We start from the raw sequence: 25,422 nt of genomic DNA, 5'->3' as shown, positions 1-25,422 counted from the left end.
CATAACACCAACGGAGATCCGCTTCCCATACTTGCACTCAGCACCATCTAAGGGGACTCGAATGTTCATTTTTCTGTTACAAGGGGAAGGCATGGACAGCGTTTTTGTTTTTTTTTTAAATTTATGTTATGGTTATGGTTTCTGTTATTTTTCTTGGTAGCATGTGCTGTGCTGTATTTCTGAAAAATGTGTTTTTTCTCTCAGTGCATATTGAATTCTTGGTGAAGTGATCAGGGGGGGCCCGTGGTGTTATGAGAAGGGTTGCAGTGTCTCCACTGTCACTCTCTAACGGACCGGGCCAGTTTATCAGGTCAGTCTCTTATGCAGCCTCCTGAAACGTCTTTATTCTCATTTTCCATTTGTAAAGTTGTGAAATCTACTTATTTGTCGGTATCTTGACAATGAATTTGCCCTATAAATATTTTCCTTTCATTCTCATAGCACTTGTAAATGAATTAACATTGGTTCACATCATCCACCCCTCCCTCAGTCACTGCCTGCAAAAGTGGCTTAACATGAACCTATAACTTGAGTGTTGCTACCCGGCCGGGGAGTCTTCATCACCTTTATGAGATTTAAATGCAAAGTCAGCTATTTATAATCAACCACAGCAGTCGAGTGATATAGGATATAAGTCATTCTATTATGCGGGATATTTAGCCACAAGTGTGAACAAGGTATGCCAGTCAGCAACTAATTGCAGCAGAACAGAAGAACAACTGCAGAAATTACCTACCCAGCATGAACAGATTAACGTAAATAAATTAGATTTACATATTCGGTCATATACTAATCTCAGTAGCACTCATTACGGCTCCTTTTGCCGTGTGTTTTCCCTTTCAGTAACAGAGCCAACAAGTAGTGGCGGTAGAGAGCTAACTTTTGGTTTATGTGTTGTGAAGAAGAAGAGTGAAAACAGTGTATTTACATTTTGATTGGTCAGTCAGTTTGGTTCTCCATTCAGAACTTCAGTCAAGTTAAGCGTCAGATCATGGAGCGTCAGGTCATGGCGGGATACATGAAATCCAGAGAAGAGCAAAATGCTAAATGTGCAAGAACTGCAGCTTTTCTGTGGACTGGGTTGTTCTTCATTCAGCTTTTTGTGCATACATCAGGTTGTAAAAGTTCACGTCAACTTTTGAAGGTTTAATTCCCTACAGATTCTGTGTTTAGTAAGCCAGTCCGCGCTATGCTACATTAGCTGAACATAAGCTCACGAACCATCGTAGTTTACGTTTACCTCCCCTGCTATGTTAAGACCACTACCCAGGTTGCTTTATACCGCCAACGTTAGTTATTTTAGAAGGTCCAAAGCATTTCATAATGTATTTCATATGCACATACAACGTTGCCATTCTTACACCTACCTTCCTTGTTACTATAGATCATCTTACACGTTTTTTGTCCGTAAAAGTTGAAGTTGTTTTAACTCAGTTATATTACACAATCATTTTCCATTTGTTCATGAGCTGCTTTTAGTATCCGCCGAGTGAAAGTAATAAACAGCGTCCGCTTAGAAACGTAAGCGTGATATTTGGTAGGCCTATTCACTCTTTAGGAGCGTATGAAAACTCTGACGTAGCTTAAAGGATATAAAGGGGAACAAACTCAGATTTCTCATTGGGCAGGTTTTCATAAACCATTTTTATTGCCAAAAGAATAACATGGTTAAATGAAAGGAAATACGTACGATGAGAGTTTTCCTCTTCTATGATGTGTGTTTTGGCCTGACGTGCTAAAAATGTGGCGTCCAGTTCTTTTTCATGTATTGCCATTTGAAAGCAAATTGAAATGAAACATTAATCTGAAGACGAAGCTATAATTTTCTAAAATATCACTTGTCAGGTATTTCACGCAATATTGCTGAAATTAGGGATTTGGAAAATCTCACTGGGTATGGACCACAACACTTCTGCTACATCAATCAGATTGTTCCTGGATGGAAGGAAGTCTGGACTAGAATACAGGTGAGCATGCAAAATGTTCTGGAATGCATGAGTGAAGGACCTTTGTTGAGCTATGCTTCCTCTTTGTGTGCTTTCTCCTCTGGAGACACTGATTTAAAATGAACACAATATCAGTGGAGTACTAGTTTGCGCCCCACGACAGATGTGATATATTGTAGCATTGTGGTCGTGCTTAGTTTGAATAAAAGTGCTCTGTACAAGGGAGACTGTTATGGGGTCACATCACAGACATGGAACTAAATACCACTGGGTAAGCTGACCTGCCTTAACACCATTGTGTTTAGCAGTTAACAGTAGTGTTTTCAGTCGTCCTTTGGGTAAAAGTTTGAACTGTAACCACTGGTAACTCCTTGTAGAGTCAACAGCACCTCTTCTCTTTGTGTGTGTGTTTGACAGGTTCGTGTGTGGAGCTCTGGTCAGCTCAAAGTTACTGTGGTCCAGGACGAGGAGGCACTGCGGGAGTTGGAACATTTCAATATTTGGACCCTAGTGCACTACTTCATTCACGAGCAGACCAATGAGACCATTGTGTCTCCCAGCCTCTTCAACCCAAAAACCTGCTTTCGTGTGGACCCGTCAGACCAGGAGGTGCCATATGCCCTGAGGGCAGACCGCAGTAAGTGTGGGGAACTGACACAAACAGTGGGAGAGTCAGCAAAGCAGTCTACAGCTGTCAAATCCATGTGTGTGTGATCTGTGTGAAAGAACATGCCTCTGAAACAGGGTGGTGTGGGTCAGCTAAAAGACAGACTGTACTGTCTGCCTTTTCCATTCAATCTCTTTCAGAGGTTAACACTTTGGAAATGACTGTTTATCAGTTCATGCTGTGTGTTTTTTGTCCTGTGCAGAGTTTGACATCTACCTGTTCTTGGTGTTCGTCACTGGACTGCTGGTGTTTTTCTTTGCTGATGAACTCAGTCGGTAAGGTTTCTCTGACAACTGTGGTGGTTTTCGTTTGTTGTCTGCTCTCACTGACTGTGTTCACATGGGGTTCTGTTACATACTGAGACCAGTCAGACACATTCATATAAACATCTGTGGAGGATCAGAGTGATTCAAGTAAGGCGGATTTCAGCAGTATTTCACTCAGAATCGTCTCAACATTTGAAAATGTGTTTGTTAGAGTCTAAATTAGTAATTGTGTTATATGTTATATGACGTCTTGTCTCTCTTTGGCTGATGGCACTGCTTATATTATCCACACCTCAGAAGCCGTCTGTGTTGTATTTGTAAACATGCATTACATTTTTAGCATGTACATGAGCAGTTGGTTTGAACTCATGTACATGTAATCAGAATGAACTGGTTCAGTCTGACAGAATATTTCTTGAAAAAATATTGTCAGTGTCGACCTATCCAGGCCAGTTCTGATTTGAAATTTGATTTGTAGTGTTGGTTGAGGAACAATATCTGACAGATTCAGGGATTTCATATAAAAATTACGATATACACTTACGCAAACATCTGGCACACATGTGACTGGTGTCGTAACCACCCCCCCACGAGTTCCTGAAGACACCAGAAATAGCAAACTGGTGTCATCACATGGTACTGAACCACAGCCATAGGAAATATGTGGTGTTTGCTGTTCATCTGATTAACCCACAGATCAGAAAAATAAGCATGATATTCTCCTCTATGCTATGTCCTCTAGCCCTTTAGGAACTGACACCAAATGCATGTACAACTCATGTTATCCCAGCTGAACTCAAACAACACATTTATGAGTATGGAAATTACAAAATACTATTGACCATATTCGTTCTCCATCTCCAAATTTGACTTCCTCACAGGTAGGCCATGTTTATGTTTGGGAAAACACAAATGAACATGTTCCATACTAACAGACCAGCTGAACTGTGTGTTTTGTAGGAGTCAGGTGTTTTACTACTCTGCTGGTATGAGCACGGGCCTGATTGCCTCCCTCATCATCCTCATCTTCATCCTGGGTCGTTTCCTACCTAAAGTAAGACCCCTGAGTCTGGAGCCCTGCATTCAAGACCTGATAACTCTGCTCCGACATGTGTACCCGCTCCCATTTATCACCTGCTAACTCTGTTCTGACATGTGTACCTGCTCTCTCGTTTATGACCTGATAACTCTGTTCTGACATATGTACCTGCTTTCTCATTTATGACCTGATAACTCTGCTCTGACATGTGTACCTGCTCTCTCATTTATGACATGCTAACTCTGCTCTGATGTGTACCCGCTCTCTCGTTTATGACCTGATAATTCTGCTCTGACATGTGTACCTGCTCTCCCGTTCTCTGGCATATCCATCTTTGAAATATGAAGTTTTATGCTACACCTGACAGTCTAAAACCAAAAGCAAAAAAAAGGACAATAAATCTGTGGTGAATCAAATCCATGGACATGGACAGCTACATCCTCAGGGCTTTCTGGTTTTGATCTGTTCTTTGATTGTTGTCTATTTGTTTTCAGTGTAGAGGAGTCCATTCTATGTGTGATGACGTCTGATTGTTGTTTCTTTGTTTTTGGTGTAGAAGAGTCCGTTCTATGTGCTGATGGTGGGGGGCTGGTCCTTCTCCCTGTACGTCATTCAGCTTGTGCTTAAGAATCTCCAGCTGATCCTCAAAGAACACTGGCACTTTGCCATAGGTAAGACTGCTTTACAAGTCTTTTCAGTTTGTGTGTGTGTGTGTGTGTGTGTGTGGTGGAGTGGGTGGACCAGTGGTTTAGTTTTAAATCATCAGTCAAAATTTGGGTAAGTGGTTAACTGCCAGTATAACACACCATGTAATTTGCCAAATGGGCACAGACACTTCATGGATCAAGGTCCCTGGTATATTGTGTTTTCTGCTGTATTTCGAATAGGACTGGGAGTTGAAATGATAATAATTATGTCTGGGATAATGCATAGTTTACAGCAGTGTATTGATGCCAGGCCAGAAAAAGAAAAATGGACCAGTATCACGTTATAACATGAAAAGTTTGATAACAAGATGTTTTTCACGTTTTAACAAGATATTTCACGCATCACGTTATAATGTGAAAAGTTTCAGGTTATAGCGTGAAAAGTTTATTGTGATAACATGTTTTTCACGTTTTAACAAGATATTTTTATGTTATAACAAGATATTTTCACGTTATTACGTGAAACGTGATAACTTATATCGTTAGAACATGAAACGTTTCACGTTTTTAAAAAGATATTTTCACCTAACAACATGAAAACTTTATTGTGATAAGATGTTTTTCACGTTTTAACAAGATATTTCCACGTTATTACATGATACAAATTTATCACGTTCTAACAAGAAACTTGAAACGTTTCATGTTAAATCGTGATAACTTATATTGTTATAACATGAAAGGTTTAACGTAAGGAGATAAGTTGGTCTCGGGCGGAAGTGGACTCTCCGTGATATTTCTCATTGATCAGCTGGAGTACATAACACTGCCTCCAGAGGGTCGGACTCGTTTTGACCCTGTTTACACTTGGTTTTAAAATGCGTCTTGGGCGATCGGATCACAAGCGGACAGCCGAGACACATCGCCGTTTACACCTGTGTCCATATGCGTCTCCAAAGTGTCCAGCTGATCACTTGTGTTCAGATTTCGTTACCACCTATGTCATTTCCACTAGAAGGTCAAAGGGCCCCGCGCACAGTTGTTTCAAAAATGTTTCCAGAACTAATATACATGTACGGGCTATTTGAACTGTTGTAATTGGCGAGACGAAGGCATTTGCAACTAGCAAAAGTGCGCAGGACAAGACGAAAAAGGAAGAATGTTCGAAAAGCAGTGCAGCCCCATGCATTTTAAAATCCTTCTTAGTGTACGCATACTTATTACAGTGTCAATCACTGTGCTAAAAGCAGAATCTCGCTCAAATGCCTCAAATCGAGCATGAAGTAGAACTTCAAATCGTGTAAATGAGCCATATTCCTCAGTTTCTCCAGTCTCCGCACACTGTTTCCGCAGTCAAACATGAGTTTCACTTTATAGCCAAACAGTATACATTATCTTCTTGAAACGTGAAACTTTTCATGCTCTAACAGTATAAGTTAACACATTAACATGAAACGTTCCACGTAACAACGTGCTAATATCTTGTTATAACGTGAAAATATCTTGTTAATACGTGAAACATGTCATGCTCTAACGATATAAGTTATCACATTTTAGCATAAACGTTTAAAATATCTTAATATAAAAATATCTTGTTAAAACATGAAAAACATCTTGTTATCACAATGAGCTTTTCACGCTATAACGTGATACGCGAAATATCTTCTGAAAACGTGAAAAACATCTTATCACAGTAAACTTTTCACGATATAATGTGATACTGGCGTGGCAGCAATGCGCTGCCGTAATAGTCCGCCGGTCATTATCGAAAAATAAATCCCAACAAGACGAGCAGGACCCCGACGCACAGCGATAACGACTGGCGGTCTATACATTATCCCGCGTATTATGCGGAGACTTGCCAAAATAATAAAAGAAACTTACACACAGTATTTCATTTTAACGATTTTATTGCCGTTTCGTGGCTTCCGCTGAGAAAAACAGTCCTTTAAAGTTGCAGGTATTACTAACGTGTTAGGCTACCTGCAGACTCGACAATTTGGTGCAGATCAAGCATTCTGTTCACTGATGTTAAATTGAACGTTTTCATTAATGGTGCAGTGTGACAGAATCAATGGCATATCTCGGGGGAAGTTGAAGTTAACTGTATAATAACGCGATATAATTTTCTCCGATAGAAATATAACAAATGTTCAATAAATGTCCGATAGTATTAATTTCCATGCTTAGATAGCATACACGGAAACGAATCATGAACTGCCAACCATGTCGTAGGAATAGAGGTATGCGTTGCGCACGTTAGGTTGCTCGGTGAGAGGTATAAACACGCAGAAAGTAAGAAATTAGTCCCAAACGAGTGTTGTTAGGGGACCGTCGACAAGCACCAGGCCGACGACGATTATTTCAGCATTTTCCAGCACCATGCATACAACAAAAAAACGAAAAGACACAAATGACATCACAAATGCAGTTGCATAGTGCATTGCAAAAGATATGCTTCCCACTAGCACTGTCGAAAATGAGGGATTCAATAAGATTGCAAAATGTTTTAAACCATCTGTACAAAGGGCTTTGCGTGCTGACCAGAATTACGATTCCTTTGTCTATTTATTGTTTTATTTGTTGACATTATCCTTTAAAACACTTTCAAACTTTGCAGTCTGAGCCATCTTACATGTGTGGTGTATCACACTGCAGCACTTAATTTTTCTGTTAAAATATTTATTTTGTTGAGGGAAAAAGGACTGAAAAGGATTGTACTTAATTTTGCTCATGCATATTTTGATGTTGAAAAATGACTATCATTATGATTGTGTTGAATGTTCTACTTCAGATTTGCGAAACTTTCCGCTGTTTGGCAAGTGTTTGTCATGTTCTGACCATAAAGAATAGTTTAAAACCACAATTAACCGTCTGGTTTCTTCAGCTGTCACTCAGGAGCAAAAATCAGCCTTTAAACTTGAAAGAAATAATGATTTGACGTTTATCATGATAATTACTGATGTCAAGTAATATGAAAATTTTTATCGTGAACATTTTTGCCATATCGCCAGGCCCTAATTTCCAACTAGTATTATTATAGCAGTTTGAACAAGAAGCTGAGTAGTGTTGGCTTACACGGAGCAGTAATCAGTCTTGTGGTGTGTTGGCTTACACAGAGCAGTAATCAGTCTTGTGGTGTGTTGGCTTACACAGAGCAGTGATCAGTCTTTAGTAAGGTGCAGCCATAAGTGCAAAAGCTGCAAGCTGTAACCCATTAGCCAATCACTGATAGGGCCTGACTCACACACTTAACAGGTGTCCAGACATGCAGATGGATGGCTTCAGAAAGAAATAAAAAAAACAGGTTTTATTTTGTTGTAATCTGTTCAAGAATGTTATCCTGCAGGTGGAATACATGAGCAGACACTCATGAACCAGAATGTCAGTGTTGCCAATATCTTAGAATGTTCTTAACCACACACCTCATGAGCTCATATTTACTTACTGGCATGTCATCTACATATCATTTGCACGACAGTTAGCATATCGTGGGGGGGCTGTTGAACCAAGCTCAGGACGCCTCAGTAAAAGTCAGTGTTGTGATTTGAGTATGGTAAAGAAAAGTCAGTGTTGTGATTTGAGTATGGTAAAGAAAAGTCAGTGTTGTGATTTGAGTATGGTAAAGAAAAGTCAGTGTTGTGATTTGAGTATGGTAAGGAAAAACTGACTTAGAGTGTCTATACCCTGTAGGTTATGCTGCAGTGGTGGGCTTTGTTAGCTTTGCGGTGTGTTACCGCCACGGCCCCCTGCTGGAGGAACGCAGCATTAACATCCTGTCCTGGACACTGCAGCTGTTTGGACTGCTGCTGATCTATGCTGGCATCCAGGTCCAGCAGGTGGCGCTGGCTGTCATGGGAGCAGCTTTCTGCTCAAAAAACCTGGAGTACCCAGTGGCTCTGGGACTTAACATCTGGCAGTGAGTGACATTTACAGATAGACTTGTGCTCAGTGTGATGCTTAGGGACTGTTTCCCTTTACACATTTTTTAGTCTTAATACTTAATCTTATCTCTAGCTGTGAATGCCATCCATTATACCAGCGTTAATAAAGTTAATGCTGAACGTATGAGTAGCTCCAGATCTGTAGATGGGTAGTTGTGTTATATTTTCCATTGTTTTATTAGGGGTTTTTTTATTCTGGTTAGGAAAGTGAGGCCAAAGTTGCATTGGAAACCAGAGCCTCGGAGACTGCTTACAAAAGAGGAATATCAGAAGCAAGGGGAGGTGGAGACGCAGCGTGCTCTTGAGGAGCTGCGTATATACTGCAGCAGCCCTGACTTCAACACGTGGAAGACAGTGTCCAGACTCCAGTCCCCTGCACGGTACAGCAGCACCATTTAAAAACACATCCACAAAACTCTTGATCTGCCCAACCACACCGCTGAGTGGCATCACAAGTGTCTCTCACTCTGTTGTCACTGTCCAGCAGCAGGACAAGCTTGTGACTAAACATTGCAAAGGGTGTGTAGCAGACACAGACAATCCCTGACTGTTTTCAGTAGAAAAGATAGTAGACCCACACAGAAGCTTTCAAAAGTTCTGTCTGGTGACAATAGAAACAGACATGTTGGCATTCTGACGCAAACAGGAGTATGACTTTGCTGTCTGTCATGTTGGCATTCTGACACAAACAGGAGTATGACTTTGCTGTCTGTCATGTTGGTATTCTGACACAAACAGGAGTATGACTTTGCTGTCTGTCATGTTGGTATTCTGACAGAAACAGTATTGTGGTTTTGGTGTCTGTCACGTTGCTTGTGTAGGTTTGCTGACTTCATGGAGGGCTCACCTCACCTGCTTCCCAACGAAGTCTCAGTCCACGCCCACGAGTTTGGTCTGGGAGACTCGCTCCTGGAGGATGAGCTGTTTGACACTGATGATGAGGAAAAGGAGGATGAAGGGTGGGAAACAGAAGGAGAGACAGTGAAAGAGGATCCAGTGTTGCGTTGGAACAACATGAGATAACACCAGGAGGGGAGAAAGGAGAGGAAACACGTTCAAGAATACAAAAACACAGTCAGTAGGAATTCTGCACATGAAAAACTGTGGACTTTTATCAAAAGGCACAAAGACTCATGTAAGTGGAAAGAGCCATGGTTCTGCTGACAGGGGACCCAGACCACAGGCCAGGTGTCATTGGATCACATGCGCAATAGCATACAGACTGGTACTCTACTGATTAGAGACGAGTAGACCTGTGTTGTTTTTCTTGAAAAAAAAAAACTGTCTGAAATTGTCTAGAACCTCACATTATCAGAAACACAAAATTTTTTGGGTGAGAAGAAAAGAGAGCAAAAGCTATTTTCCGTGTGTGTGTGTGTGTGTGTGTATATATATATATATATATATGTGTGTGTGTGTGTGTGTGTGTGTGTGTGTGTATGTATATATATATGTTGAAAACCAAACTGTGTGCGTGAAAATCCATAACAGGTTATTTTCACGGGACTGTGTGTTTCTGTTCTGTATTGAACTGTGAGGTAAATTGTTTGGAGAATGAAGTTACATGTTTTTAATGTCTGATGGGACACACCGCAGGACAGGACATGTATAGAGACTGGAAGTGAGCAGACATTTACAGAACACTGTTACAAGCTTAAACTTGAGCTTTTTTTTATGGAAGAAAATAAAATCTAAATAAATATGTCAGTGTGTGTGTGAACATCGTGGTCAGCGCAGTGGTTAGGAGCAGAAGTACAGATCAGTCGTCATATTTCACATGATATTTATTATCATGGGAGAAAGCAGCAGTCAGCAAAACTGCTAAAGGAAAATTACCTTTCAAACTGACGGCGGAAACACGTGATTTTTCTGTACAGAGTGAGTGAGTGAGGTGATGTTGGTATGTAGTATGTGATCATTTTGAAAGCAGAAGCAAAAGGCGATGAAACAGATACAGATTGCAATGCTGCAGTAAAGCGTGGTGTGTTGCTCCGAGATGAGTTGTGTCTCTGTGCAGGGAGACTGCTGCCCTGGGGCTGTGGGTGAGAACGTGTTGCACTGAGCACTGCACAATACCACAATGAAGTACACATTTAAAATACATACAGACAGCACAGGAATATGCTAAACAGCACACCCTGCTGAAATTCACTCATACAATGGTGTGGAAAGTGAAATTTACAAACTAGTGTTAATAGAGTGTAAAAAATAAAAAATAGCATAAGGGCCATTTCCCTGCCCAGGACATTATATGTACAAATATGCATGAAAATTAACTGTAAAATACATTTTCTTTTGAAGCAAAGTGTCCTGCAAATTGGTCTAATTACTAATTTAAGATATATCATTTTAAAAATGAATAAAAACTACCTAGAACACTGAAAAAATAGCATTTGTCACCTATCCCTGCTCTCTAACAGTACACTTTACTGTGAAATATAATGATTAAAATCCTTCAAAAATTTAATTTTTTTGCATTGTGACTCCATATCCCATCTATGCTTTACATAATCCCCCCCCCCCCCACACACACACACGAAATCCATAATATTTTAGTTAAAATACACATTTTGGTGGTGTCCTAGATGTTATTTGTTTATTTTAAAAATACTATTTTTTGGTAAATCACTAGAATGTGCTCAGTGTCCTCATGCTATTAGCATGGACGCCATGTGGCTATATTTCATGTATTTGCTAATTATATGCTAAAAACTCAGTCTTGTTCCTGTTACTTTTTCAGGAACAGTACTGAGAAAAATGCAACCATCTTCCACTTAGAAACCTTGTAAAATTGAAATAAATTTGCCTGAGATTAACCAATACACATTTTGAATAGATTTTTAGATTCAGTGTTGAAAAAAGACAAAAAATGAAGTTTAATTTGGAAGAATAACAACAAGCGAAAGGTACCCATTCGGCGGAACGGTTCATGGGTATCGTTTGGATATTATTTTATGTCTAGATATTATTTTGTGAAGAAAAAGGCAAAACGACAGACATATTCAAGCCAGTTTACAATCTTGAGAAACAGTGCACCCATTTCCTTCTCTCATTTTGCTGTGGATAAATCATTGAACAGGAATTTGACTTACTGTCTTTACATTTCTTAATTTATACATTTACTAATACCCCATTTAGCTGAAAAAAAGTAGCAGCCTCCTTTTTTTCTGCTTTACTTTTTTCCTATTTCCTTTCCAGTAACAGCCGTGAGTATTAGTACTAACACCCTTAGAGGAATAATCCAGAGACACTTCCTTCTGTCAGCTTCCTTCACTATCAGACAAATCAACACAACAGAAACATGTAGTGCTGCCTAGTAAGCAAAAGGGACATAACTACAGAAACAGGAGTCTAATCACCCATAAGCCCCTCTGCTGGTATAAAACCAAGAAACAGGAAGTGGAACAGAGCGGTCCTGCACGGCTCTGCTGCTGTAGTGCTGTAGTCTGTAGTAGTCTGGTGCTGTAGTCTGTAGTAGTCTGGTGCTGTAGTCTGTAGTAGTCTGGTGCTGTAGTGCTGTAGTCTGTAGTAGTCTGGTGCTGTAGTCTGTAGTAGTCTGGTGCTGTAGTCTGTAGTAGTCTGGTGCTGTAGTGCTGTAGTCTGTAGTAGTCTGGTGCTGTAGTGCTGTAGTCTGTAGTAGTCTGGTGCTGTAGTCTGTAGTAGTCTGGTGCTGTAGTCCGTAGTAGTCTGGTGCTGTAGTGCTGTAGTCTGTAGTAGTCTGGTGCTGTAGTCTGTAGTAGTCTGGTGCTGTAGTCTGTAGTAGTCTGGTGCTGTAGTGCTGTAGTCTGTAGTAGTCTGGTGCTGTATACTGTAGTAGTCTGGTGCTGTAGTGCTGTAGTCTGTAGTAGTCTGGTGCTGTAGTGCTGTAGTCTGTAGTAGTCTGGTGCTGTAGTGCTGTAGTCTGTAGTAGTCTGGTGCTGTAGTCTGTGGTAGTCTGGTGCTTTAGTCTGTAGTAGTCTGGTGCTGTAGTGCTGTAGTCCGTAGTAGTCTGGTGCTGTAGTGCTGTAGTCTGTAGTAGTCTGGTGCTGTAGTCTGTAGTAGTCTGGTGCTGTAGTGCTGTAGTCTGTAGTAGTCTGGTGCTGTAGTGCTGTAGTCTGTAGTAGTCTGGTGCTGTAGTGCTGTAGTAGTCTGGTGCTGTAGTGCTGTAGTCTGTAGTAGTCTGGTGCTGTAGTGCTGTAGTAGTCTGGTGCTGTAGTCTGTGGTAGTCTGGTGCTGTAGTCTGTAGTAGTCTGGTACTGTAGTGCTGTAGTCTGTAGTAGTCTGGTGCTGTAGTGCTGTAGTCTGTAGTAGTCTGGTGCTGTAGTCTGTAGTAGTCTGGTGCTGTAGTGCTGTAGTCTGTAGTAGTCTGGTGCTGTAGTCTGTGGTAGTCTGGTGCTGTAGTCTGTAGTAGTCTGGTACTGTAGTGCTGTAGTCTGTAGTAGTCTGGTGCTGTAGTGCTGTAGTCTGTAGTAGTCTGGTGCTGTAGTCTGTAGTAGTCTGGTGCTGTAGTCTGTAGTAGTCTGGTGCTGTAGTCTGTAGTAGTCTGGTGCTGTAGTGCTGTAGTAGTCTGGTGCTGTCGTGCTGTAGTCTGTAGTAGTCTGGTGCTGTAGTCTGTAGTAGTCTGGTGCTGTAGTCTGTGGTAGTCTGGTGCTGTAGTGCTGTAGTCTGTGGTAGTCTGGTGCTGTAGTGCTGTAGTCTGTAGTAGTCTGGTGCTGTAGTCTGTAGTAGTCTGGTGCTGTCGTGCTGTAGTCTGTAGTAGTCTGGTGCTGTAGTAGTCTGGTGCTGTAGTGCTGTAGTAGTCTGGTGCTGTAGTGCTGTAGTAGTCTGGTGCTGTAGTGCTGTAGTCTGTGGTAGTCTGGTGCTGTAGTCTGTGGTAGTCTGGTGCTGTAGTCTGTGGTAGTCTGGTGCTGTAGTCTGTAGTAGTCTGGTGCTGTAGTCTGTAGTAGTCTGGTGCTGTAGTGCTGTAGTCTGTAGTAGTCTGGTGCTGTAGTGCTGTAGTCTGCAGGTCAGTGTGTCCCCGGGCCAGAGGAGACCTGATGCACAGGAATCTGGGTTATACAGTGGGTGTTTCTGGGCTCTCTTTGGACCCGTGGCCCAGTTTCAAATGTTCTGGATACTGATCCTGTCAGATTTATTTCTGCTCTCACTGAGCAGGCTGTCACTCAGTGCAGGGATTAGTAATAATTAAAATAAAAGCAGTAATGAGAGTATATTCTGATGGAAAGGTCAGGGCATTGTCTGAGCTGTGTTTTCGGGATTTTACTGAAGCTTTTGACCACACCTCTTGGACCTCCACAAAACTGAGCTCACTGGCACTGCTCCTTCAGAAGGTCTTTCACACTGGTGACCTCTGGCCTGTAAGTGTAGCTGTGTAGATACAGGTTTATTGCATGTGTAGATGCGGGTTTACTGTGTGTACAGCACTTTTGAAGAGAGTGTGCCTTTTTGTTGATAGAGTGTCTTCTATCAGGATCATCTGCTTTCTTTCTGTGTCTGTCTTGTTCTGATTGGGCTCCTGCAGACACCTCTGTTTTGTGAACAAAGACTTCTCTCGACCTGCCAGTTTTCCATGGAGGCTTTTCTGCTTTGCTGGTGTCTGCTTGGCTCACAAAGTTGAAACTTGGATCCATGCTTGCTGATGGAGGAAGGCAGCAAAGACACGAGGGGGAGGGGGGTCGCTATCTGGTATTGTTGTTTGTAACTGGATCCATGAGAGAACCACTTTTCCTGGAGGCCATGCGGTAATTTTTGAACAATGTGGTTTACAACTCTGGCTGTGTCAAAGTAGGAGAGGCCAGGACGATCCCCCTCTGCCTTGGCAGCCTCCAACTCCATCACTAGATCACTGGGATCTCTCAGTTTGGAGAAATGTCTGTTGCTAATTTTGGTGAAGCTATCTGGAACAAAGCTTTCCCAATTGCCTCAGCTGAGCCGTAACACTCATACAGCCTATTCCAAATCATCTCCAGTCCCCTCTTTGGTTGGTTTATGCGAAATTCATCATGTGGGAATCATCAGCGTGAGTGGGCTGCAAAGCATAACCATGAGGCTGAGAAGACATAGCGTAGATGTTGCTATGGGGAGGATGGTGTGCTGCTCGGCTGTATGGAGGGGGTAGTAGACGGTCATCATCATCGCTGTTGAAAGTTACTCCATGAGGGTGCATGCAATGTTGAGCTGGAGTATGACCCATATCTGGCTTGAGAAAAGGGTTCTGAGACTCACATTCACTTGGAGCATTAGTGTAAGTGTCACTGATGTTAGTATTAACAGCAGGCAAAATAGCTCTCTCTGGACTGAGATGTGGGGCATTTGCAGAGTGGAGTGTAGATGGCTCTGCATGCTCCTCTACGTAATCTCGTGTGTGTGGAGCAGGGTCAAGTAGTGATGATGTGAATGGAAGCTTATAGCTGTGTTTTCCTGGCATCAGTTGCTGCCTCCAGGTCCTCAGCCTCTGCCATGGCCACAGCAGTTTCCTTTTCCAGAGTCAGCATCTCCAGAGAGGCCTCCAGGCTTTCTCCATCCTCAATCTCATCTCTCTCTCGAGATGTACGTCAAGCGTCCTTTGGCAGCTTCAGCTTTAGCCCTAGCCATTGCAGCAGCTGCACTCCTAGCTGATCCAGCAGAACACACTGAGAAGCTACAGGCAAAAAACCTAGTCTTCAGAGCAGATACGTTTATCTCCATGATCCAAGTGAGTGAATTTTACAGTAGTTGAGCTTTCGTAGATATTAATGTATGATGGTAGTGTCCGTAACCACATGAACTACGTTACCTCGTCTGTAGAGTGCCGTCTCTTCAGTGTACTGTCTTTCCCTCCTCACACTTATAAGGGGAACTGGCAGCAAGTGTCCACGCCGTTGTTCCATGAACACTCTGAAAACAGTTGTTTTGTTGTCCACAGGTTTATTAATGTAGAAAATGTGAACAGACGATGCCACAGAAGATGATGAGGATGAGAGACAGATGTAGGTGGATTTGTAAGGACATTAATCAGCATTTCACACCGTATTGACTGAACGAATTTCCTGATTATCCTTACTTCCTGGATCTGACTTACTGTGACATCACTGCACATTTAATCCTTAATGTTTACCCAAGTGCACCACATGGTAACTCTTTATTCAGACAGACAGAGGAGGAGAATGCAGAGAGTTTGTCAACAACTTTATCATTTTGTATGTCTCAGAATAATCTAACTGCTGAATACTTTTTATGTGATAAAATGGGATTCTGGGTTGTCAGAGATTCTGTGTTGTCAGCTGCACACTAGCTTTGAATTGATCTGTGGTTAGGCCTCATCTGCTTTACCTGCACTCAGTGGAAAACTGTCTCTCAGACTGTTTCAGCACGTTGAACAGAAAAAAGATTCTGCATTGCCATCATGTAAAGTGGACAATAGTAACGTGGGTGTCATATGACTTTTATGAGCTTGCGAACAACTGGCAAAAAAGTAATGAACATGCAGAAAAAAAATTAATTTATTTGCTTGTTTGTTTGTACAAGACAATCTAAGAGTCTCGTTAGATCGGACCCTCGTAACAACTCAACGAACAGTAGATGCATTAATGGGAAGATGCATCTGCAGCTCACTTGACTGACCGACTGACTGACTGACTGACTGACTGACTGACTGACTGATTGATTGATTGATTGATTGATTGATTTAGACCGCCATCTTGTAGAGATTGTATTGTATAGCCATTTCTTCGATATATCATGTAAGGGTACTAATATGCTTGCCAAGTTCTTAGTATTAGAGAATACACTATTTTTACACTGTTTTAAGTATTACACTGTCCTAACTCTTCAGACCAGCACTAATCCCACAGGACAGACACTCTTCAGACCAGCACTAATCCCACAGGACAAACACTCTTCAGACCAGCATTAATCCCACAGGACAAGCAGTCTTCAGACCAGCACTAATCCCACAGGACAAACACTCTTCAAACCAGCATTAATCCACAGGACAAACACTGTTCAAACCAGCACTAATCCCACAGGACAGACACTCTTCAGACCAGCATTAATCCCATAGGACAGACACTCTTCAGACCAGCATTAATCCCACAGGACAGACACTCTTCAGACCAGCATTAATCCCATAGGACAGACACTCTTCAGACCAGCATTAATCCCACAGGACAGACACTCTTCAGACCAGTGTTAATCCCACAGGACAAACACTCTTCAGACCAGCACTAATCACACAGGACAGACTAGAGTGTACGTCAGAGAGGGCACTGCCGCTTTTTTCTTGTTACCACTGAAAAACAGCCAACTGTTTTCTCATCATCTCAATTTTATTATTTTGTTTTAACAGCATAAAAATCCATTGTTTTCTAGAGATCTCAATTTAATTATTGCTGTATCAAAATATAATGAGTAATTTTTTTCATGCAATAACAATTATTTCTCAGGATCTTAGTAGTCTGACTCAGTGTAGGCAGTCTGTTGTATGATTATTATGCTGTGATAACGAAAGAAAACGTTTTGCTGTCATGTCCTCTCTCAGTTTACACGGTTCACCCAGATTTTGCAGCATTTATTGTTTTGTTTGCCTGCACTGCAGAAATGGCCACTAGATGGCACCCTAAGCGATCCTTACAAAGAAACTCGCAGTGTCCCAATGGTCTTTGCTGTGTATCAACTAGTCTGCAGTATTTAATCAACAGTTATTTTTCTCAAGGCTTTACTTAAGCCTTGTTTCCTATGAAGGCAGTGAAAACTAGTATATTTATGTTGGTGAATAAGAGGAACAGATATTACAATGCTAAAAGCAGAGAATAGCGCATATTGTGTACATAAGCCATTACATTACATTGAACTAAATGATTATTATGCATAATGAGAACATCATAACTGTTGCAAAGTGATGAAAAAGTTTATAAAAGTATTTTTTATAACATTAATAAAAGGTTTATTCCTGTTCAATAGAAAATAAAAGAATAAGCAGACATATTACTTGTGTGAAAACCTTCCAAATTTATCTTTTTGAACTTACTGATCAGTTTTTCTACATTTGATACATTTGAAGTTTACTGTTTCACAGCTTTTCTGTCATAGTTGGTCACTCTGGCTTAAACAGACCTGTCAAAAGAAAGTTACACTGATACATAATCAAACAGTTACCACCTGCCTTTTTGTCTGTGTGAAGATTTGACCTACGCACTGCTGAGGAAGAGTGTGTGTGTGTGTGTGAGTGTGTGTGACCGTTCATTATGTGTGGCCATTCACTGTTTCTCTCCTGTTGTTTATTCAAATACTGTGGTGGCCTTTAGCTTCCCTCGGGGTCACGAACTGCATGAAAGCAGAACTAGGGAAACCCACCATAAGAAGACTTTTGTTCTTTTCAGATTGGGCCCCGTGAGTGGTTTTGGTTTTATTCTCCCCCTGTCTTTGACCTGGGGCCATCCGCGTGGCTGCAGAGGGTTCAGATGGCCTGTTTCCTTGTCTCTCAAGTTTTTTTTTGCGTTCCTGTTGTGACGTCAGGCAGGTGCTGAAACATGGTTTCTCAGCAGGGCTGGCTGGTCAGCATGGGTGGGTATTTGCATGTGCTTCCCCAGTAAACACAGCAGGTGTAGGCACAGGCGGGGTGATGTTTCTCCCCAGGCTTCTCTTCCCTGTAAAACGCAAACTCTCCACTGCCAAACCAGAGAGACACATCATCCCAGGTGTAGTAGTGTGGCGGAAGGGGAGGGGGGACTCCCCCTAGACACTCAGCACAGGGCAGTGTTTGGGATCGCCCCTGTGGAGGCGTCATGTAAAGTTACCTGGATTTCCCCGGAACCTCTCAGGTGAACTGAATGGTGTATGGTGTATGTTTTCTTCTGCAATCCTGTCTAAGCTTTGGAGTGTGTGTGTGTGCGTGCGTTGGGTATGTGTGCGTATGCGAGGCAGTCAGTGATGGCGTGTTTTTGTTATTTCCTTCCACCTCTACAACTCTTCCCCATAACAAACTGCTGAGTTTCCTCCTGAAGTATCAGCAGTGAGGATTCCCATGTGTGTTGTCCTCCTTTGTGTGTGGGAGGGGATGCAGCAGAAATCTCATGATGACTCAGTTAAAATGATGCCTACATCTCCACATGACAGCTGCTCTTACCTGACGATCAAGTGCCTTTAGAATTAACTGTTACTTTGGCTTAGTATAAACTGTTACTTTACCTTAGTATAAACTGTTACTTTACCTTAGTATGAACTGTTACTTTGCCTTAGTGTAAAATAGTGTTGCAGTACTCGAGTCCGGTCTTGAGACCACCTTTTGACTTACTCAGTCTCGTCTCAAAATTGCAAGCAATTCTACTCGATCTTGACTCTGACTCGATACAGGTGGACTCGTCCCCATCACTGGTCCATATGGAGAGGGTAGACGTTTTATGTTATATTTTTGTTTCAGTTCCCCATAGGGAGCTGGAGATGTACAGTGTGCCAACATGCCCCCATAGCCAATAAGCCCCAATCTCCCCTACAAAAGTTCACTTTTGACTGTTAAAGTCTCAACTCGGTCTCGCCCCCTCTAAAATCTCGAACCTTTAAGATCTTGGTCTTGACTCGGACTCCATATAGGTGGTATCATCCCCATCACTAGTATAAACTGTCACTTTGTCTTAGTACAAACTGTGACTTTGTCTTAGTATAAACCCATACTACCTCATTATTCGGTTTTACTTTGCTTCAGTACAAAATCTTACTTTGCTTTAGCATAAAATGTTCTTAGTATAAACTGTTACTTTGCTTTAGTACAAAGCATTCCTTTGCCTTGGTACAAAGTCTTACTTTGCTTTAGTATAAATTGTTATTTTGCCTTAATGTAAGGTCTTACATTGCTTTAGTATAAAGTCTTACTTTGCCTTGATAAGGTCTTACATTGCTTTAGTATAAATTGTTACTTTGCCTTTACGTGAAGTCTTAGATTGCTTTAGTGTGAAGTGTTACCTTGCTTTAGTATAAACTGTTACTTCGCGTTTACGTGAAGTCTTAGATTGCTTTAGTACAAAGTATTACTTTGCTTTTGTATAAACTGTTACTTTGCCTTTACGTGAAGTCTTAGATTGCTTTAGTATGAAGTGTTACATTGCTTTAGTATAAAGTGTTACTTTGCCCTCGTATAAATTGTTACATTGCTTTAGTATAAAGTGTTACATTGCTTCAGTATAAAGTGTTACATTGCTTTAGTATAAAGTGTTACTTTGCCCTCGTATAAAGTGTTACTTTGCCCTCGTGTAAAGTGTTACATTGCTTTAGTATAAAGTGTTACTTTGCCCTCGTATAAAGTGTTACATTGCTTTAGTATAAAGTGTTACTTTGCCCTCGTGTAAAGTGTTACATTGCTTTAGTATAAAGTGTTACTTTGCCCTCGTATAAAGTGTTACATTGCTTTAGTATAAAGTGTTACTTTGCCCTCGTATAAAGTGTTACATTGCTTTAGTATAAAGTGTTACTTTGCCCTCGTATAAAGTGTTACATTGCTTTAGTATAAAGTGTTACTTTGCCCTCGTATAAAGTGTTACATTGCTTTAGTATAAAGTGTTACTTTGCCCTCGTGTAAAGTGTTACATTGCTTTAGTATAAAGTGTTACTTTGCCCTCGTATAAAGTGTTACTTTGCCCTCGTATAAAGTGTTACATTGCTTTAGTATAAAGTGTTACTTTGCCCTCGTGTAAAGTGTTACATTGCTTTAGTATAAAGTGTTACTTTGCCCTCGTGTAAAGTGTTACATTGCTTTAGTATAAAGTGTTACTTTGCCCTCGTGTAAAGTGTTACATTGCTTTAGTATAAAGTGTTACTTTGCCCTCGTATAAAGTGTTACATTGCTTTAGTATAAAGTGTTACTTTGCCCTCGTGTAAAGTGTTACATTGCTTTAGTATAAAGTGTTACTTTGCTTTAGTATAAAGTGTTACTTTGCCCTCGTATAAAGTGTTACTTTGCCCTCGTATAAAGTGTTACATTGCTTTAGTATAAAGTGTTACTTTGCTTTAGTATAAAGTGTTACTTTGCCCTCGTATAAAGTGTTACTTTGCCCTCGTATAAAGTGTTACATTGCTTTAGTATAAAGTGTTACTTTGCCCTCATATAAAGTGTTACATTGCTTTAGTGTAAAGTGTTACTTTGCCCTCTTATAAAGTGTTACATTGCTTTAGTATAAAGTGTTACTTTGCCCTCATATAAAGTGTTACATTGCTTTAGTATAAAGTGTTACATTGCTTTAGTGTAAAGTGTTACTTTGCCCTCGTATAAAGTGTTACATTGCTTTAGTATAAAGTGTTACTTTGCCCTCGTATAAAGTGTTACATTGCTTTAGTATAAAGTGTTACATTGCTTTAGTGTAAAGTGTTACTTTGCCCTCATATAAAGTGTTACATTGCTTTAGTGTAAAGTGTTACTTTGCCCTCGTATAAAGTGTTACATTGCTTTAGTATAAAGTGTTACTTTGCCCTCATATAAAGTGTTACATTGCTTTAGTATAAAGTGTTACATTGCTTTAGTGTAAAGTGTTACTTTGCCCTCGTATAAAGTGTTACATTGCTTTAGTATAAAGTGTTACTTTGCCCTCGTATAAAGTGTTACATTGCTTTAGTATAAAGTGTTACATTGCTTTAGTGTAAAGTGATCATGTCACAGCCACAGCTTTTCCTGCAGATTCACCTTCATGTGTGATTCTTCAGATACAGACACAGATTCAGTCACACATGCAACAAACACACACACACACACACACCACTGAAACGGTTTGCAAATCAATACACAAAATTTTTAAAACTGTTATCTTTATTAAGAGAGGTTAGTTCATGTACATGGAAAAGCACACCAAGCATTCACGACCGCTGACTTTAAGAGATTACCAGTAATTATCTTACCAGTGATACTAATCCCTATGGCAACACAGCTGAGTGGCAGAGATAAATAAGTGGAAATGTAGCTGAAGTTTAACAAACTTATTGAAATCTCCTCATAGCCCCACACTCTACACCTCCACACAGTTTTTCCCCACAATCACTCACAGAATAACAAATGGGCTATGGTGACAACTGGTCCCTCATATTTTTCCACCGTGTTTTACAGAGCATTTCATATATATATATATATATATATATATATATATATATATCAATTTATATTATATGAAAAGTTCAAGTTGTTTGTAAGTATCATGATTGTTATAGAAATATGAGCATTATTTGTTCACCTGATGAACAATGAACCAAAATAAAGAAAAAAACACAGTGTAACACAATATTACAGTTCAGTGCAGTTTTTATCTATCAGGGTTCAGTTGGACCAGAGGTAACATTTTTTTCCTCTCTTCCTGTCTGTTCAATATTTGTTAATCCCAAATATCCGAACACCGTGGAACTGAGGTAACTTAGGGAGAAGGACGCTGAGTAAGGAGCCTGTATTGACCAGAAAATGAATGGTGTCATATTTGGTGTAGAAACTGGCCAGGATGTATCTGAAGGATGAAAGGACAAAAAAGTCATGAAAACACTGCTGTGAATGGACATCTTCAGAGGACTGGGCCAGCATAGTGACTTAGCTTCAGTCAGTCATACTTTAGGTTTCAAACTATCGTGTGTCCCAAACAGTCACTAATGTTAATTAAAAAAGCTTGACCATACACATTCAAATGGGGGAAGTGTGCATTGTGTGTAGATTGTGAGTTTATATTTCTAGGGCTATTCATGACTAAGGTGGTTCATTAACATTTTACAGTACCTTATTATCTGTGAAGTTGGTTTAGGGAATGACTATGTGCTATATTAACTTGCTGACTTAATAGTGTGAACAAGGAAACATAAGCTGGCCCATTCATAGAATCTATCCCAACCTCTCAGCATGTAGTTCAATTAGACGGTGAGAACATGAAACCACAGCCCTCCTCTGTTTTCCCCTGATCACACAACATTATTCCTTTCCCTCAAAAAGAAATGGCATTCCCAGTGGACAACCCTGACTTTTCACTGCATATGAACCTCAGTTGTTGGCCTGGTCTTTGTGGAGCAAAGACGCACAAGTGAACTCCCACAAAAAATATGACACAAACCGCTACAACTTTTTTTTAAACAGAGAATTTGATTCCATTCTTAAACTGTTGTGATTTGCTCTTTTACCTCCCATTTAACCTGTGTGTGAGGAGACAGAGGAGGAAACATACCCCAGCTGTGACCGTTTCAAGATCAGTCTATGTTAAGACGTTAAGATGTTAAGATCAAGTTCCTGATTAGCATTAACTACAAAAATGGGTAAAGGTCTTACATTGTATAAACAGAATAAAGACAATCTGTTCCTAGATACAGACCCAGTCATTTAGTGTTTGTGGTATATGAATGAGCAGAAAGCCTGAAGTCATTTAGTGTTTGTGGTATACGAATAAGTCCGGGTTCAGTAGCTTTGCCTTTGTTGTGCACCAAGCTCAGAAACTCAAGAGTCCCACTGAGATTTGGAGAGATGTTTGGTACGAAATGTGTTCTAACATTACTGACAGAACTCCTATTCACAGCCTTTCTCTATGATGCTGATGCAGACAGGGGCACATGGCACCCGATGCTCATATGTTTGACTCACAGAATGATGGGTGAGATGGTGAGGAACTTCCGTGAGGACGTGAACTGGACGCCGTAATCCATCTGTTCCCAATGTGTGAGCAGGCGAGCTTTTCCTTGATCTGGTGTCTCAAACGGAGTGCCCTTCACCGTGTGCAAAAACACATACATGAGCTGGGAGACACACACGGAAATACATGCTGGATCAAAATTGTTAACAAAATGTGGCTCTGTTCTGAAACATTTCCAAATCAGCTCAGTCCAGCCTAGCTCTGAGGAGTATATAGGGATTCCCTGCGTTACGAACATCCGACTTATGGACAACTCGTACTTACGAATGGACTGCCATAAAGCCTATTACATTAAAAAAATTGAGTTAAATACAACGGTTCATAATAACAAACGCACACACTACTTTGTGGTTTGTCGGCTCCATGAAGGAGAACGCCGAACACTATTTTAAGTCCGATCACATTGCCATTAACACTGTGTATGTACCTGTTCCGAGTTACCTACAAATTCGACTTAAAGACAGACTTAGGGGAACGTATCTCATTCGTAACCCAGAGACTGCCTGTAATCAGATTTAATGTGGATGTTTCTTGCTTGAGAACTTTTTCAGCAAAATCCTACGCATGCATGTGTCTCAGGTGGTGCGGCAGTTTACATTCAGTATTGATTTTCTCTTCAATAAAACTTTAAGATGCTGACATCACTGTTTGAAGTGTTACAAATCAGATGTGAACAAGTCTGAACACATACAGTCAGTGCAACTTCAGCATACATGAGAGCGCTGCACCATTCTGAGACCCCAATCCGTACCCTGGAACAGCAAGGACACAAACACTCAGAGCATAGAACAGTGTCTGAGTGACCCCCATGGAGCTGCGGACAGTCTTACATGTTAGACTGCTGACTTTAGTGATGGATTACAATGTGAAGGTACTGACTAGGTTGTGGATGACGTTTGTGAGGGTCCAGACGACAGGCACGCTGAAAAATGGGATGCTCAGAAGGACCACGTGCAGCACAGCTGTCACTAGCAGGTAAGCGAGCCAGATCCCGCGACTGTTCATCACCCGCGTGTTGGGGTTCACTTCACTGTGAGCAACGCCCACATTCATCCTGAAAGGCAAAACAAATGAGCTTTGAGATGTAAAACCAAAGTCACTAGCTGCTGCAGTAAACCTCTAATACAGTCATTCATGACGACTTAAAATTATGTTGTGCTGAGTTTGAAGCTCTGCCTCACAAATAGTTGCAAAGCTAGCTGGCAGAGAGAACTAACCTAGCAACATCATTGCGAACGAATCAATAACCATAAAACCCGTTGGTCTAACAGATGCAAACTCACAAGAACAATGCCCATTCAATTTTAAATGTTTGTATCACTTGGACAGCAAGCACTTTTAACTTTAGCTAGCCAGCTAACGTTTGTCTAAGAGATTACGGATGTACTTATCATGAAACCTGAACTAATAACAAATTCAAAGAATTTTTTAATAGTTGAACTTGATAGTGAGGCCATATTTCATTTCAAACACGATGAAAAGTTACTTTAGTTACTTGTAAGCATAGGTTATTATCATAGAACTTACACCCACCTTGTAGTATAACCAGGAAATCCCGGACCATATTGATCCCGCCCTAATTTGGTTTGGATTTGTTACGTCACTTCTTTAATGTCAAAATTAAGCCTTAATTTCGGAGTGTTTTAAACACAATTCCCAAACCGTTCTCCCTGTCTTCCGCTTCTCCGCGTGTGGGTTTTAAAGATCCAAATGGGCAAGGTTACATCTGAATTACGAGTTAACCTTACCGAGACGAGCGTGCAGCAAAACCAGTCATACATAAACACTTAGCCGACGCCGGGGAGAGGCAAAGAAAATCTACGGCATATTCCCATAACTATCTGCACCCTCATGAAGCACAATTTTAAAAAACTGAGTCTCCGTTCTTTTAAATAAAACTTATGCTACATCCGTAATCGACACATTGAGACGATTGTTTTGTCAGGGGGGAAACGCCCAAATAAATTTTATTCAGTCTAAAGTAGTACCGATCATTTTAAAACCGATCATTGGAACTGAATATCAATAACTAAAACATCTATATCGAGCGATTGAAATTGTCGTGAGAATTTGTCCTCTTTTTTAGTAGAACTCTAATATTTGAACATTTTGTGCCCATATGTAAATTATTTTTGTGCTGTTATCTTCAGATATATGTGACATCGTTTTGAAATGTCTCTGTGACGTCGTTGTTTACATGGTCAAACATGGTGGCACAAATTCTCTGGGCACATAGACACTGTTGACACGTTGGGCAATCCTCTCACTTGCTGTGACAGTAACATGACCACGACAGAGGGAACAGACGAATCAGTGTGTACT

The 25,422-nt window shown here is 40.8% G+C and overlaps 2 protein-coding genes across 3 annotated transcripts; one reads left to right on the top strand and one right to left on the bottom strand.

The window, feature by feature from the left end:
* The first annotated feature begins 991 nt into the window (after positions 1–991).
* Positions 992–9,673, top strand: nemp1 (nuclear envelope integral membrane protein 1). Its single transcript, XM_030767662.1, has 9 exons — positions 992–1,115; positions 1,846–1,967; positions 2,364–2,583; positions 2,816–2,888; positions 3,840–3,933; positions 4,475–4,589; positions 8,256–8,481; positions 8,710–8,886; positions 9,328–9,673. Exons 1-9 carry the CDS (start codon positions 992–994, stop codon positions 9,527–9,529), a joined length of 1,353 nt encoding a protein of 450 aa, XP_030623522.1. The 3' UTR covers positions 9,530–9,673.
* Positions 9,674–21,615: 11,942 nt separating this feature from the next.
* On the bottom strand, positions 21,616–24,669 carry ormdl2 (ORMDL sphingolipid biosynthesis regulator 2). 2 transcript variants are annotated; one of them, XM_030769067.1, is made up of 4 exons: positions 24,634–24,669; positions 23,980–24,154; positions 23,052–23,203; positions 21,616–21,939 (listed from the first exon to the last, which is right to left on the bottom strand). In XM_030769067.1, the coding sequence occupies exons 2-4, from the start codon at positions 24,151–24,153 to the stop codon at positions 21,804–21,806; spliced, it is 462 nt and encodes a 153-aa protein (XP_030624927.1). In that variant the 5' UTR covers position 24,154; positions 24,634–24,669; the 3' UTR covers positions 21,616–21,803. The 2 variants fall into 2 exon arrangements, with proteins under 2 accessions (XP_030624927.1, XP_030624928.1); XM_030769068.1 differs by having other exon boundaries at positions 23,052–23,173.
* Between the last annotated feature and the right edge of the window lie 753 nt (positions 24,670–25,422).

This window comes from Chanos chanos, chromosome 3, assembly GCF_902362185.1.
Source record: "Chanos chanos chromosome 3, fChaCha1.1, whole genome shotgun sequence".
NCBI classification, from domain to species: domain Eukaryota; kingdom Metazoa; phylum Chordata; class Actinopteri; order Gonorynchiformes; family Chanidae; genus Chanos; species Chanos chanos.
Note: the sequence above shows the minus strand (reverse complement) of the source record. Positions and strands in the feature narration are given on the sequence as shown.